Source organism: Falco naumanni, chromosome 6 (genome assembly GCF_017639655.2).
Source record: "Falco naumanni isolate bFalNau1 chromosome 6, bFalNau1.pat, whole genome shotgun sequence".
Taxonomy (NCBI): domain Eukaryota; kingdom Metazoa; phylum Chordata; class Aves; order Falconiformes; family Falconidae; genus Falco; species Falco naumanni.
In genome coordinates, this window is record NC_054059.1 from 12,609,645 (window position 1) to 12,625,910 (window position 16,266).

General features: G+C 37.3%; 1 protein-coding gene across 2 annotated transcripts in view; it reads right to left on the minus strand.

Moving 5' to 3' along the window:
• SMAP1 (small ArfGAP 1) overlaps positions 1–16,266 on the minus strand; it is a 96,060-nt gene that overhangs the window by 38,792 nt on the left and 41,002 nt on the right. Inside the window, exons 5-6 of one of the 2 annotated variants that reach the window (XM_040597957.1) lie at positions 11,250–11,327; positions 6,817–6,897 (exon numbers count right to left, since the gene is read on the minus strand). In XM_040597957.1, the coding sequence (XP_040453891.1) occupies positions 6,817–6,897; positions 11,250–11,327 (159 nt within the window). The remainder of the gene's footprint in view (positions 1–6,816; positions 6,898–11,249; positions 11,328–16,266) is intronic. The other variant, XM_040597958.1, reaches the window with a different exon arrangement.

The window sequence follows — 16,266 nt, forward strand, 5'->3', positions numbered from 1 at the left end:
TTCTGCTGCAGACCAGAGTTGAGAGGATCAAGCCAATACAGAGAACATGCACCAGGCTGAGGAAAAAACATGATACCCTTCCTGTAGGTTGACTCCTTTTCCAATACTAAAAAGACAAATACCCTTCCTCTCATCTGAGAAAAAAAAAAAAAAAAGTTTTTTCTTTTTCAATTGCTTCCACCTGCAATATCGATTTCTTAATTTCTTTGTCTACAAGTCCCAATACGTAATAAGAGCCATGCCAGATTAATTTCATTAAGACTATTTTTCAAGGCAATCCTCAAACATAAGTAGTCCTTTGTTAGCTGCAAAAGGAATGAATTGCACAGTTTGGGAAAGAATCTAATTTGATTTGCCTTTCTTCAGATTAGCATTAGAAGCAACCAAAGAACCCAAAATAATCTGATCTCTTCCATAAGACTGAAAAGGTATGAGTAGAAATGTAAAACCAGGCTGGGACAGGTCCATAAAATGCAGACTGAGAGAAAGAGAAGCTTTAAAAACCTCTGCCCTCTGTGGGGGTAGGAGGCAAGGAAACAGGTTGCCCTAAGTCTTATCACATATTCCTCAACCCTCCTGAGCTTCAGCTCATAGCTACTTAGCTTGAATTTGTGAAAACAAGGACAAAGAGTATAAATAGGACTGTGTATTCAACCAGAAGGCAAAATCCGTTTCTGTTTCTCTGTTCCCATGAATACGCTTGATTGCCAATATATTATAATTTAAATTTATATTACATTTTTATGTAAATATGAAGAAAACCATTTAAAAATTAAATTACTCAGAAAGACAAATAATGTTTTGAAGTCTAGGGAAACATTAACTATTCGAGTGATTTAGCAAATATATCTTCAGTATGGTATCAAAATAAAGAAAATAGAACATGTATAATGTAATTCTATATTTAAATTATCATTCAGGTCAATATTTGTGAGTCAACTTATTCCTACAACTTAAAAGTAAATGCCTAAATATATCACTTATATCAAACTGGTGTTTAAGGGGACACCAAAAATTTTGCAGGCTTTCATTCTCACAGTGCCAGTCAGTTTTATAGAAGTGAAGAACACTAGAGCACTTTGCTCAAACTAATTTCTCCTTGTACAAAATGATTAGGATGATAATTTAGGTAAGTAAAAAGCATCCCCAGAGGATTAATGGGAACTAATAGTTCCTCTTGTCTCACTTGCCCAGACAGGTTGATTTTTGTGGGAGTTTTGGGTGTTCTTGGGGGGAAAACCAAAACACCACCCTAACAGGCTACGTTAAGTTCTTCCTATTTGGTTACATGAATATTTGACACATTGTTTTTCCTATATGAAGGGAAAAAGTTGCTAACATAATTTGCCCTCACTTTTATTTGAGGGGTTACCTAGCACTTCTAAAATGCAAATAAACTTATGCCAGTACCTCCGCAATGCAGGCCTTCTGGTGGTGGTTGGTACCAGCTGACTGAGAGGCAGCAACTCACCATTACTGCTGAGTCTAAGCTGGCAATTTAGTCTCCAGTTTGGGGAAGAAAAACAGCATTTGATATACTACCACTGAAAGATAACCTCTAACTGACCCTTTTCTGTCACTTAACTCGACATGCAAACAAGAGCCAATTTCAAACTCAAAATGCAATATAATAAAACAAACTAAGCTCACAGTGTCAAATAGTACTTCAGTTCATCAAGTTTAACTGCTGCAATTCTTCAGAAACATTCATCATCCTGATATGTTCAGCAGAATGAAAAAAGTCTTGACTTTGAATGTCAGCATTAGTTTGCAAAAGCACAAGTAGCTTGTAGAAAAAAAAAAAGTTTGTTCTTTACATCTTACCCATTTAACTTTACTATCTTAAATGGACTTGCTTTGAATAAATTAAATGTGGCTTCACAATAACGATGGCCCTCAATATGCAGTATTTCACGGTGAAACCATCACATATTTTCATGAAAGTCTTCAACTGATGTGAAACCTCTAAAATAAACACCTACATACACAGTGCTAAACTCAAACACTTCCAAAGCATTCAGTGCCATGGACTTAGCTGAACTTTCTAATTTTGGATATCAGAAATACTTGCCAAATTTTCTGTGGGCAGTTTTCCACATCACTTCTGGCTTAATTCTGAATTGCTAGCATCGATGCACATCAGGCTTTTTTCATTTAAAAATTATACTATGGAAAAAGTTGTACCCTAGAAAATCTGAACATTTAGGCACACGAATTTTCTCCCCCTGAACTTTGGGAGCATCCCAAAGCCTCACAATGTCATACCTAGTTATGCCTTTTCTGTTTGAATTTGTACTGCAGATAGATATAAAAAGGCATGTCTTGAAAAAACCTAGATTTGTCCTAGTTGGTCTGAAATTCAAGTCATTCATACAGCTCAGTCCAAGTTCCCTGTTCTAAATAGTTCAATTCAAGGCCTTTACTGAATAAAGTATTATTCCTTACACCATTTGATCGTTTGTAAACACAGTCTTCTTCAGTCCATTCTTTGCAACTCTTGTGGCATACAGTCTCCCCAGTTCACACACTGGTCATGTTCCAACCATGTGTCTCATAATCCCAATCCCCCAGCCTGAATGACTGGACAGCATCCCATCTCCTTCCATTCTATGCTTCCTTTCAGTGGAAAACAGGTAGAAGGTGGATGGGGTACACACTGAGCCTGCTCCAACACGCTTCATGCAGCATGAAGGTTACTTAAAGCGCTTCTCTGAGCTATGAGCAGAAACTCTAGCTAAAACAATCACACAATTTAAATTTTAGTTCAGAAAACTACTATGAGGCTTTGATAGCTCCCTCACACACCAGTATTTAGGTTACATATTATTTTTGAAGTCCCCAAATGACTGTAAACTAAACACATTCAATTACCCAAGGATGCACAAAAATACTACTTGGTAGACATACTAGAAATAAAAAGGAGTTCATTGTTTTACTCTGTTTCCAAATGCAGAACTCATTCAGACAGCCTAGGGCAGAAAAGAAAGAAAGAAAAAAAAAAAGAAAATCATGGCTGATTTCAGAAATTTCAACAACTTCAGCTGTGCAAAAGAGTAATTAATAAGAAGGGAAAGCTCCTCGGCAGCTGATGAAAGGGTGGGCAGGATGTTGAAGTTTAAAAGATGGCTATTCAAAGCCTAGCTGTTTTTTTTGTCACCTACAAATGAAAAATTTTCACATTACGATCAACAAAACACGTAAGATTGGTGGTCAAACTACTGACTTCCTTCCCTCTCCACTACTGAAATGGGCTCTTAAAGTATGACATTTAATTTTTTAGCCAATTAACAAAATCTAAATTTTGAGTACAGAACATCTAAAAGCTGCTTTCATTGCATGACAGTCTGCCTTGTGCTAGTATTCTTGCTGTTGGCGTGAGCAGCATGCAATTAGCTCAGTTTGATTATTTGTTCTTGCAATTCAACACATTTTTATATTGCTAAAATTGGCATTTCTGTTGCTTGCAAACAGGCTGGGCTTTGACAGGACATCTCAGCTTCATGTAACCTGGCTCCAGTTTTCATATCATGAAGAACTCTATAATAATTGTTCCAGTAGTTTTCTTGCATTTTTTTTTCTTTTTCTCTGAAGTAACTGAAGGATAAGGTTACTTTAAGCATGAGCACTGAGGAAATTTGAGGTCTCTAATTGTGGTAATGGCATGGGGAGAGGGAGAGGAAGGACCCGCGGTAAGCTATGCAAGTTGCCCAACTTTCTTCAATTAGACTGATAGAAACCATTACAGCTGCCAGTAGCTTGGCAATGTCACTTATTTTATTAAGAATTGTGCAGATCCTATGGGCAACATCACACTGTTGGCTGCTTCCAATAAAGTGCTGATCACTAGACTAGACTCAATCTGTAGCTGACATAGTAATATCATATTAGAAATTACCCAGTAATTTTGTCACACAAAGTGAACAGCCCAGAAAAAGTTAAACAACTATCCTTGCTCCTCACTGTTCTGCAGTAGATATCTCTGATCTTGAGGAAATTCTAATTTACATCTGAAATCACTGTCTCCAACTCGAACATTCATAAAAAATGTTTCCCATGAAACCTGTTTTAAGGACACAATGATCCTTATTGAAAAGCAATTTCACTAAGAAAGCCCACTGTTGTTAAATCAGTTAAAAGATTTTCAGTTCTTTCTACTTATCCAAGCATGCTAATCAACAAAGTATCTTTTATACCATAATTACATGACACATTAAGGCAATATTGAAATACTAGTTTACTAAATCGGTGCTACCAGCTTTCAGCAATATTTGAAAATAAACCAGAAGTCACAACAGACGTTCATATTAAAGGCTAAAGATCCGTTAGACACCAAAGTAAGGCTCTTACATGGATATAGGAGCAGATTAGGCAGTTCCGTGAAGCAGAGATCAGAACATGAGAACTGAACGTGAACATCTGAATTCTTTCGGATGCATATTCTTGTTTTAAGAGCTAAGAAACTTAACATAAGATATAAAAAAGATGCTGGGAACTGAAGACTTGTAGGAGTACATGATGCTTGTAAAGAGATCTGAAGTTTTCTATAGCTTCAACTCTCTACCAGTTTAAGACCTATCATCTTCTCCATCTTTATTGATTCTTCTACAGTATGGCTAAAACACTGCTCGCAGTACCTTAATCAAGAGAAGTCTCAAAATTGTGGTAGAGCTGCCAGCTGCTTGGTCATATATTTTTACTTCATTCACTTCCCAAGCCTGGAATGTCTAGGCTGTAGATAGATAAACAATGCCTACAATAAGGATGATCAGTGACTTCACATATGCAGTGTCCAAAGAATCCTCAGATTCTGTTTCCTTCTCCAGGAAGCTGAGAACTGGGATAAACAGCCAGGTACTGCTTAATGTGGTTGCTGAAAATGCCAAAACACCAGCACCTCTCTACTGATGCAACACGCAGTATTTAAAATTACAGTCTCTAACAGGATGTGAAGCATATCAATGTTAGTCAAACTAAGATGAATATTAATGTTTATCAATCCCCTGAAGCAGATTCATACCACAAAAGCAGCAATGTATTATTATTCCATATATAAAATTAAAAACCTTTTGGTCTTCCATCTCACCAGTCCATTCCAATGGAAACAAGCATTTGAGTCTATCTTTGGATTCTAGAAAGCAACCGCAGTTTTAAAGTATGTAAAGTTTACAGGCTGTGTCTAAAAATAATTTATTTTGAATGATCTTTAAAAGCCTTGAAAAGCCTAAGCTTAAAGAATCTCTTAAATTAAAAAGATGACACACAGATGAGTTCCATTTGAGCAATCAGTGCTGACACATTAATAATGAAATAAAATATGCTGCAGTATTTCAAACATTTTGCAGCTGTTACAACTTCACTATTATCTAATGCAGATACGTTTACCAAATTCCACATTTTTTAGTACAAGCACTTAAAATCAAAATACTTTTTTTTTTACCAGTTAATGATTAAGCAAGTAATCTAATGACATTTCAAATGTAAATCTAATCAGTGGCATTTGAACTGGTTTTTATTCCAAGTATTAGGGTAGTCCCTCAACTGTGACTATGCACTGTCATCCTTTCTCCTCACCTAACCAAGTATTCCCAGCCACGCAACAAGGTTCAGGCATCCTTGCAAAGGGAAACTCTCTAAAACCAAACTTGACCAAAAGTACACCTCTGGGCTTTGGAAAGTTAAGTTTTCCAAACCACACCAATGTTTTTAGCCTTTATAACTGAAATATCTTGTTCTAAGAACAGAATAAAACATTCAGTTTGGCTGGATGTCCTTGTAAAGTGTCAGTAATCAACAGTTGTAATATATTGTCATCCATAAATATGCTTTAACCTCCTACCATAAGGATAGCCTTTTCCACTAGCTCAGGGAAGACACACAAATTGTCATAATAAAGTTTGCTTCTGTGCTAACTTATTCCAAAACTGCTTTCTGATTTCAGAAAAAAAGATATTTGTACTGGGGAGGGGCTTTTTTTCCACTCCAGGTGCACATACATTTTTGTCTCTTGTTTTACTATGTAAAATAAAAAGCTTTATTTGAAAACTGAACTAGAAATACATCTGCAATCGTAACACATGCATACACAACATTTTTCATAATTGTAGCACAGCACTACTGGGGAATAAACTGACAGATGGGAGACTCCAATGCATTCTGTGAACTAGAGTGCAGATTCAGAACATACTAATGGATTCACATCATCTGAGAGAGGATATCTGTCTTAAAATAAATTTTTGTATTTAATACTTAAATCACCCATTCCATTTTTGTTTAATATTAAATCTATACAAAAGTGTAAGTGAAATTTTAATTGTACCCATGTTGCTAAGACCACTCATTATGCTTTAATACAGCTGCATAAAGAAGCACCTTAATTGGTTTGCTTGTCATGTTCTGTGACATGATCTAGTTGAGCATTTTCAAGTTACCTAGAGTTATGTTTAAAATTGATTAATTTATGAAAGACAGTTTTAGGGAATCATAAAGTGCTCAATAAAACTGAAAATCTCTGTGCAAGAGCAGCAATGGTATATCTTAAAAACCTTGATAAGTTTTTTAACCCGAGCTTAAATCTTAACAAAGCTTAACTCACTTCCCTCTTCCCCCAAACGCATTCCTCCTCATATGGTCAACTGGTGTCTGTATGCAAGCAACAGCACAAGGAAACCATTCATGTGGATTACCTGGATTACTAGTCATACACACACACACAGAGAAAGGCACACATCTTAAAAAATTCCTTTTCTTCCAAATCTTTGTATATTTCTAATACTATGTGTAATTTTAAAGTAACTAGAAAGAACAAACTATGCTTACCTTTTCAACTGTTAATGGTTTTGATGGTTTTTCTGATTCTCTTTCTTTCTTTTTCTCTTCTTTCTTTTTTTCTTTTTCCTTCTGAAAAAAAGTATTTTGCTAGTACTCAATAACAATGCATTTGCAAACATACTGAATGTCTACAGTCCTACAGAATATAAGATATCTTCAGTTATTCTCTTTCAATTCAGAGTTTATGCTATTTGCTCTACTTCCAGAAGCGACTCATTTTGCTCAAATAGTACCACTAAAAAATATTTTCATTTTGGGCATTCAAGAAATCAATTACTTCACCTGCTCATCTGCATTTCTGCTTCTAAACAGAAGGAAAAAAAACCCAGTGTTGCTTCTCCTAAGCTAAGCGAAGCTCAGAAAAAAAAAAATAATCTACAAATACTCCATTAACTCTGATAACCTCTGTCATTAGGAAAGATGCCAGTCTTGTTGACCAAAGAACTATAGGAAGGTAATTTGCATGCAGCTTTCTGCAGAGAGTTAATTTTTAAAAGCTAATCTAGTACGCTTAAAAAAAAAAAATTCCTGAATCTAAAAAGTTGACTTGGGCCATATGACAGACCTGCTGAGTCATAAGAGATCCCTTTGCTTTAAATGCATCATAATGACAAGACAGAAGGTTTTTTTCATTTTAGTTTTTAATGAATAAATGGGTTCATATTACAGACCCAGCCCGACTGAAGAAAAGCATAAAATATTCCTTAAGGCATAGATGGACTTTTTAGGCCAGCAAGTGCTTTGACAGAGTTAGCAGTGATAGACCCAGCAATCTGCATTGATCTTGTACAACTGCAGTACAGTAACAGTGAGTATATACTTGAACATTAGAATGGATGGAACACGAGTTTATCATCTGTAACAAAGGAGATGAGACAGTAGCTCCTAAATGTTCTTTCAGCCATTAGACTTGGATCCCTATGTTCAAAGCTGCTTCAAAACAGATTTTGGTGGGATTTTGTTGGTGGTGGTGCACAAAACACTGGTTTTTAGCAAGTTTCCCAGTATTTGGGAGGTTAGACTGAAAGGTTCGATAACTGTCCGTGCAGCTCCACGTCGTGGTTTAATCCCAGCCAGCAATCAACTGCCACGCAGCCGCTCACCCCTGTGCCCCCTTTGCCCACGGTGCTGGCCTTGTGTGCATACACAGCCCCCCCTCCCCGCCCCCATCATCCCAGCTCACCCAGGGGGTTGGGGAGGAGAATCAGAAAGGAATGCAAAACTTGAAGATTGAGGTAAAAACAGCTTAATAATTAAGACAAAATAAATAATAATAACAATAATAATAAAAGAACAATACCACCAACAGTAACAGTTACAATGAAAAGGAGAGAGGAATGAAATCCAAAGGGAAGGGAGGGAAGGAAACCAGTGACACACAATGCAACTGCTCACCGCCCGCTGAGCCTTGCCCAGCCAGTCCCCAAGCAACCATCGGGCAGCCCCAGCCCACCTCCCCCAGTTTATATACCAAACATGCCTTCCCATGGTATGGAATACCGCTTTGGCTAGCTCAGGTGACCTGGCCTGGCTGTGTCCCCCCCCAGTTTCTTGTGCCCCTCCAGCCTTCTCACTGGCAGGGCCCGAGGAACCACAAAGTCCCCAACCCAGTACACACAGTACCCAGCAACAACCAAAACCATCATCAGTGTATCAACGCTGCTCCCACACCAACTCCAAACCACAGCACTGCACCAGCCACCAAGAAGAAAATTAACTCTGTCCCAGCTGAAACCAAGACACTTCAGTATTAAAAATAAAACAGCTTACTAGGCTACAAGTTTCTGTCAATAACATTGTGGGGTTTTTCCTTTTTAACATCCAATATATCTAATTTTTAAAGCTGTATAACATGGCATTTCCTTAAAAGAGTTCTAACACTAAGACAATGGGTTGGGGTTTTTTTCTGGTTTTTAGGGGGATCATTAGGCACAGGGGGACCCAAATAACACATTCTTCATAATGTCCAATAATCAATCTTCAAAACTTTCACCATGTTTACCAGATGGATTGGGGTTACTCCACTGAAGTTACTCAAGTCTCAACTAACTCCTGTGAATTACTTAATCAGGCATTAACCTGAACACTCAGGTCCTGGAAACTGAGGCTATACAGTGAGCACCCACCTAAACATGGCTCTAGCAACAGAAAGCAATGACCACAGTCATGAAACTGCAGTAAAGGGGCATTTGGAATGTCTGTTTTGAAGAAAAGAAACAGAGACCAACTTAGGTTTTAGTGAACATTAAAAACACGAAAGTGAGCACAGCAGTCCAAACCAACAGTCCACCCAATACCGTATCTCACCTGTGGCAGTGCCAGGTGTTCAAGAAAAAGTCTGTATGACTGGGACAAGCGTAGAGCAGTATTTTATTTTGAGGTCATCATAACAACCTGAGACTTGCAGGCTTACTGACCTGAGATTACAAATGCATAGCTATGTCTTTCAAACAAAGCTTAGCCTTTCTTCCATTTACCGTGTTACTGATCCCAGCACCAACCTGCATTCTAAAGACTCCCAAAATTCCGTGACCATAACAATGTACTGCAAATCATACAAATATACTGTCTGAGCTACAGTTTTCCAAAAGTCTTTCATTCCCTGTCCTCACTCTCCACTCCAGCCTTCCAAAGTTGAGTAATTTAATCCTGTGGAAGCTTTTCTTCATCTTAGACAACTGCAATTTTTTTCCTCTCCTCCTGGGAAAGGTTGTTGGAAGTGTCATAACAGGACACTTACTTTTCAAACACAGTACCTTTATAGTTTACTTGAATATGTTTTAAGTGAAAGCAGAGTTAAAGCTTTTGCATATGATCATCCTCAGGCTGGCCTGATTTCCAGTTTTGACTTCAACATGTTTTTAAAATACGTTTTGTTAGAGAAACCTTGCTGATAGAGAAGTTTCTAGAAACTTATTCTTCAGGACTTCAAGAATGAGGAGGCCTTGCAGTATGCTTCATATGGAAAACACTCCATAAAGGTGACCCAATATAAACAAATGCCTCCCATTGCCCTTAACAAAGCCCTGACAGTCTCTTAGTGTTATCTATGAAGACTTAAAACTGTCCACCAGTGTATCTACCTTCACATCTCATAAAGCCTACAGGAAGTCTCTTGATTCCCAGTGACTATTTTCACTCACTTCATTTTCACTGTGGACCTGAAAACCCATCTTCACACTTCACAATTTCAATATGCAAGCTTTCTGCTTCAGCTCCATTAGATAAAAATGAATTCAGACTAAATAAAAACATTTCTCAGATGTTGTATTCATGCCAGAGCTTCAACTCAAATGTTTCATTACTTGCAAAAGCAGTCAAAAAGCACCATGAAGATAACAAAATGAAGCTGGCTTTATACTGGCCTTAAATTCTAAGCAAAAATTATTCTTCCCCCCCCCCCCCCCCCCCCCCCCCCCCCCCCCCCCCCCCCCCCAAGATTAATTTCTAACAACATGGCATACTAGTTACACAGAGGAAATTCCTAATTTGAATGCACCAAGAGAGGCAGGTAATAGAGGAAAGGTGATTTTCATTCTAACTGGCTGCTGCTATTCCTGGTACAACTTTAAAAATATGTCAAATTCACCAATGCTTGTGGGTCTACTCCATGCCACTGTCCATTTACATTTTAATTAATGTTTAAAATATAGCTGAACTAAAATAATTCATATCTGTCCACTTTTTCTGGATTTAGAAAAAAACCCAAACATTAACTTATGATCTAAACATAAATATTTCATTTACTGTATATAGTCTCAATTTAGAGTGAGGTATCCAAGAGAGCCCAACATTGAGCATTCACTCTCGAAAAACCTGTATTTCGTTATTGTTGCAAATTGTGACATTTACTGAAAGGTCATACGAAAGATACTTGTTTGTGTGTTAAGTTTTTCAAAGGCTCTTCTAAACAGTAAATGTAATGTCAGCACATACACATATCCAAGCTAGAAGGAATATTAAAACCAGCATGAGTTAACAGAAGTGTCCCTAAATTAATTCTGTATTTATCTCCAAGGAGATTGAACTAAATGGCTGGGAACAGTACTGATAATTTAGATCCTGAAACAAGCAAGTAATATAAAATAAAGATACCAAAAATTATTCCTGAGGAGACAGGACCAATGACACTCATGCCCACTGGATGGGAATGAAATGGTGTTTCCACAGTTTTGTGACACTAAACCAGAGCAGAACCAGAATTTTGTCATATAAACACCAAGAGGTAGCAATCATGCATGCGCTTTGTCCTACTTTATCAGTTCTTTTCACTTATATAGTCCAGAAAGCAAGGAAAGAAGCATTTTAAATGCCTGAAGTATTACCAGTGATTCAAATATTCTAGTTAGCTTACTCCATAGAAACGCAAACAGTCGTGTAAAGCAGTAACCTGACAAGAGTTACACCCAAAACCCATGTACCTCTGCTTTGCTCTTCTCAGCAGCAGCTTGCAGAGAAGGAGAGGATGCCAAAGGCTGAGCAGCATCAGAAGAGGCTATCTGTACAAAACAGAGGAAAGAAATGAGAAAGAAAATAAGCAAGAACAGCTGGGAAGGGAGGGAACAGAGGTAGCTAAGAGACATGATTTTCATTCTTTTTTTCAATAATTTTGGGTGTGGGGGAAAAATACAACATAGAAGAAACAAAAAGAGGAGACAAAGTCGTCTTTTTCTTTTCTTTCTATCAGTACAAATTTTCAAGGAAATCTGTCAGGTAGGAATGAGTGACTTATAATGCAAATCACTAGAATAGAATATAAGAAAATGAACTTGGATAAGATCATATCACAGGCCTAAGAAAAATAATTAGGTTTCATCCATTGTTCAGTTTTATCCAGTGTGACTATTGAAATATTAATGTTCTGAAGCACGAAGGCACACTGTCCCAGAGGAGGGGGAAAGATGAGAGTGCCTTTGTTCTTGTTCACTGTAAGAAAATATTTTTATTAAGAGGAATGCAAAATCACTCTGAAAGTTATACGTTAATTAAATTTCTCATTAACTCTTCTCTAAGAGCCCTCCAAATGAATGAAGAGCTTAGGGTTAATATAAAGCCACATCCTAGCAGAGGGTGCCAGACCTTCCAGATAGGTGACATTTCTTTTCTAGGAATCAGTATGTAAAATTGCTGTTAGCACCACTATACTTCCAGAATTATCCAAAAGGTTTAAGTTATATATGCAACAAATGCAGTTTGCTCAAGAAAATAGGATTTCTCTAAATGTGTTTACATACATCTTCCTATCCTATTTCTTTATGCATAGTTGATCACTTTAATGGAAACATTATCTTTCTATTCCCCTTACTATAAAAATGCAACTGAATTACATTTACCAAACATGTAGAAGATCTTCAGAGCTATAAAGCTGACACTTCTACACTGTTTTGTATCAACTCTACTATCTACAAGGAAAATTTAAAAATAAATGAAGCTATTACAGAGCAGGTCATTATGTTGGATCAAAATAACCAATTTAGATGGCATGTTTTTACTTAGTTCAAAAAATCCAGCTTGCATTAAATGAAAACAGAAAACTGAAAAAAAACCCCAAACCCCACTTCATGCCTAAACACCCATATTTCTTACAGAAAATCCTACCAGTACCATAGCTTATACAGCTGGAATTTTAATAGAACATGTATATATTCAGTATTTTTACAAACTCAGACACTATGCCTATCCTGGAAGGTGGTGTAGAGCTTCAGGAAAGGTATTTATAAGGTTTAATTTTTAAACCAAATTTTACCTGCAGAAATATGAAACAGTCCTCATTTTTATATTTATAAAATATATTTTATATTTCTATTTAAAATCCTCAGGTTATTAGAAGAGTTATGGATATATCTGCTGCAATGGAGTAGTTTCTCAAACTGTTGCTATAGGAACACAGGGATCCTGTTTATTCCCGTCACACCACATTGTAACCAAATAAACATGTCAGAAAAATGATTAAGTAACTACATATATTAAACTATGAGCACTAAAACCACATTCCTTACTAAGATTTCAATGAAATGCTAACGAGTAAAATTGTGATAATGCAACATCTTAGGTATACTTTCAAAGTTTATCTTTAGAAACTGGGATTTTGTTTTTGGTTTGCTTGGTTTGTTGGGTTTTTTCATTCTTTTGTATGCTTCAGATTTTAAGAAAATTTGTTTGATAGTTTTCAGAGGTGAACAGCAGGTAACAGCTACTCTCCTCACAGAACCAGGTAAGCAGAATTTCATTTGGGGGTCGGAGGGAAATCAGCACTATAGATGATTGCATCGCATTTTCATCCTCCCATAACATTCCTTTCTCAATCTCCAGATCATCATCATAAATTAAGGTATTATCTAACCTAGTATATAAGGTAATCCTATGAAGGCCTGAAAGTAATTATTACAGTTTTGCCAATCAAGTAATAGAATCATGGAATCACAGAATCAATGGAGAAGCATCATGCAAGCTATTTGCAGAAGACAGAGTGAAAAGCAGTTGCCACCTAGCCTGGGATATGGAACAGGGTGTACAAGACGAGAAATGCCCAAGAAAAACGTCTAAAGACAAACAGCAGCACTATATTCACTTCAGGCTAAAAAACAGCACTTGAAAGCACACTTCACATATGTAAATATTCAGCTAAGCAGGAATACAAAAGGCATATGACTGAAGCTAATCTTTAGGAGAAGACACATGACAACGTATAAAGAACTGATTAAGTTCATACAATGAAAGCAATAGTATGAGTTCGGGCTGCTGAACAGCTTTATTGCCACTGCATGGTGTTAAATTTGTTATCTACCCGCTGCACCAAATAAGGAAATCTGAATGAAAAAATCCGATCAAGTCAAAGTGAGTGGCTGGATAAAGCTGAACAGAAAACAGGATTAAAAAGGGGGCTGGTGCAGTCTGCTGTGGTGAGCGGTTATCAGTCAGAGTACGGACAGTTGGCTGGGGTACCAGAGAAGCTTGGGAAAATACTTGCCATTGGGACAAGCTGACACTTCGGGGAGAGCTGACTTGTTAACCCTGTGCAGGTTGCCAGCTGGCACTGAACCAGCCGCCCCCTGACCTCAGAGCATCCAGCCCGGCCCTCGCCGAGTGCCGAGGAGCCCGAGGGAGAGGCAGTGCTCTCCAGCTAGAATCAAGTCCCTGCAGCGCCAGCTGTTCTGCTCCTTGTCTGTCAGCTGTCATGTTGGGTAATGCCCATATACCAGAACTAGCATCAAATAAAACTGAAAATTATAATAACACTGCGATTTAAGGGTATTCTATTATTATCTTGGGATTTTTTCAGTTAGAAGACCGAATTTTCACTAATATCCAAGTCATTATTATGGATGCTGATACCCCCTTCAAGCACCAAGAGAAACCAGATCCCTTAGCCAAAGCGCTCGGTTTTCAGGAGATTTCAGAATAGTAATTTTTAACCCCAACTAGTCCCATATTTTAGAAAACCAATGAAGTTGCTTGAGATTCTGAGCTGTCAATAAAACCTCACAAGTTTTGTTTTCCCTTGTACTGCCCCCCAACTCTTACTTTGAAAGGTTGTGGTATGTTTGTATTTTCAAACTGCAGCACACTTCACAGATGTAATATGCAGCAAAAACCTGGACAGATAATCTCTCTCATTAGCACAAATCAAGCCTATACAACTTCTACGCTTGATGATTCATTGCCAAACCCCAGATGAGACCATTCAAAGTTAGTATTAACACCTTCTACGTCCCGTTTGCAGTGCAGACGTACCATTAGCTATGGCCAATGTTAAGTTACTGAACAGATGAAGCACCAATAAGGAACAGTGGTTGACAACAAGTTGTGTGCTGCTGGCTTGCATTTTCAGTAAATCTTTTTTTTTTTTAAAAAAAACTACTGCAGTGATAAAGCAGTATCTTTACAGAACAGAGCCATTCCCATCTGTAGTCAAAAGAGATTTATTAACTTGCCAACAAATGACAAATGAGAAAGCATCTGATAAGCGACCTATTTCTACACTCGGGGCCAGTAGAGAGAGCGCTGAAGTTAGACTAACACCAGTATCAAAGCACTCACCCATGACAGGTATATGCATGCAACTGTCCTGGAGTAAACGCTGCACTCACTCCTGGTGAAACTGCTTTTAATTAGTTGAAAGCCACAAACACACTTTAAATATTTATAGTAAAACCCTGATCACCATTCAGGATTGCAAAGCAGCATTTTAATAATAATCTAAAAACTGCTTTTTAGGACACTGAGATCACTGAAAAGCAGCACTATATAAATGCTACATCAAAGTAACATATGAGTTTTCTATTTGGTATTTATCAGCCTTTATTAATAATTATTTGTTTCCATAAGCTTCATCAAAAGCATCAGTACAGGAAAATTACTCCATGCTTGGATCCAAGTCCGAGTACCTGAAAATACTGTTGTTTACAAGGAGACATCTCCTCTTTGGTGCAGCAAAATAATAAAAAAAGAATGGTTTGCAAAAAAACCCAGTATTCCACAGCAATAATTGTTCCCACTTTTCCAATTTGTCAGTTTTAATCCAATTGTTATATTCCAGTGAAAGCACAGAGAAAAAAAGCTAAAGAATTAGTTTCTAGAAAAGCTGGCCAATACTAACACCAATTATGATGTCTGAAGAGCAGACAACAGGAAAGGTAGAAAATATCTTTGTTTAATTTTGATCCAATGGAAAAAGACATTTGAGCAGGAAGGTACTAAGAATAAGATTTGTCGCTGAAACCACTGAAGACAAGTGATCAAAACCTCATCTAAATTTCCACATCAAAATCCAAAAAACAATTTCCAGAATCTTCCAGAATTCAAGTGAAGAAGCAGACACTGATCTACTCTGATAACATGTTAGCACTAAGCTCTGGAATGTTGTCAACTAAGGCGTCCTTGATTGTTGGCACTTTATAAAGTACCAAACAAAACCAATGGCGACCGCTGCAACCAACCATACCTGCTGCTAGAAAAAACCCAAAGTTGACGTGCTTGTGTGCATTAAGAATGTATTGCAAACTGACAACTAGCATCTGAATATTTCATTTTAATTTTTAACTGAAGAGTAGTTGGGTATTTTGATTAAGAATTGAGTTCGGAATAGTTTTAAAAAGGGAATGAAGGCAAGGAGCTGTTTCTTAAGTTTCCACATTTATACTCTTACGCCCACAAAATTTTGATCGGGTTTCAGACCAAAAGACTTGTAGCCATTTTATGTTTAGCAATTCTTGAATCTCTTTCCATTGTTTGTGTTTTGGGGCTCCTTTTTAGAAAGCTAATGAAGTAAAAATAACCATTTTGCATAATGAAGCTCAATACTGTCTGTAAAACATCAGGTACATTCAGTACTGAGCAAGAAAATACACACACATGCAACAGTCCTGTAAGATTTCATTTTCACCTGTGTTCTGTGAGAGACTCTTTGGTTCACAAAAACTTAAGATCAGAAAGGAA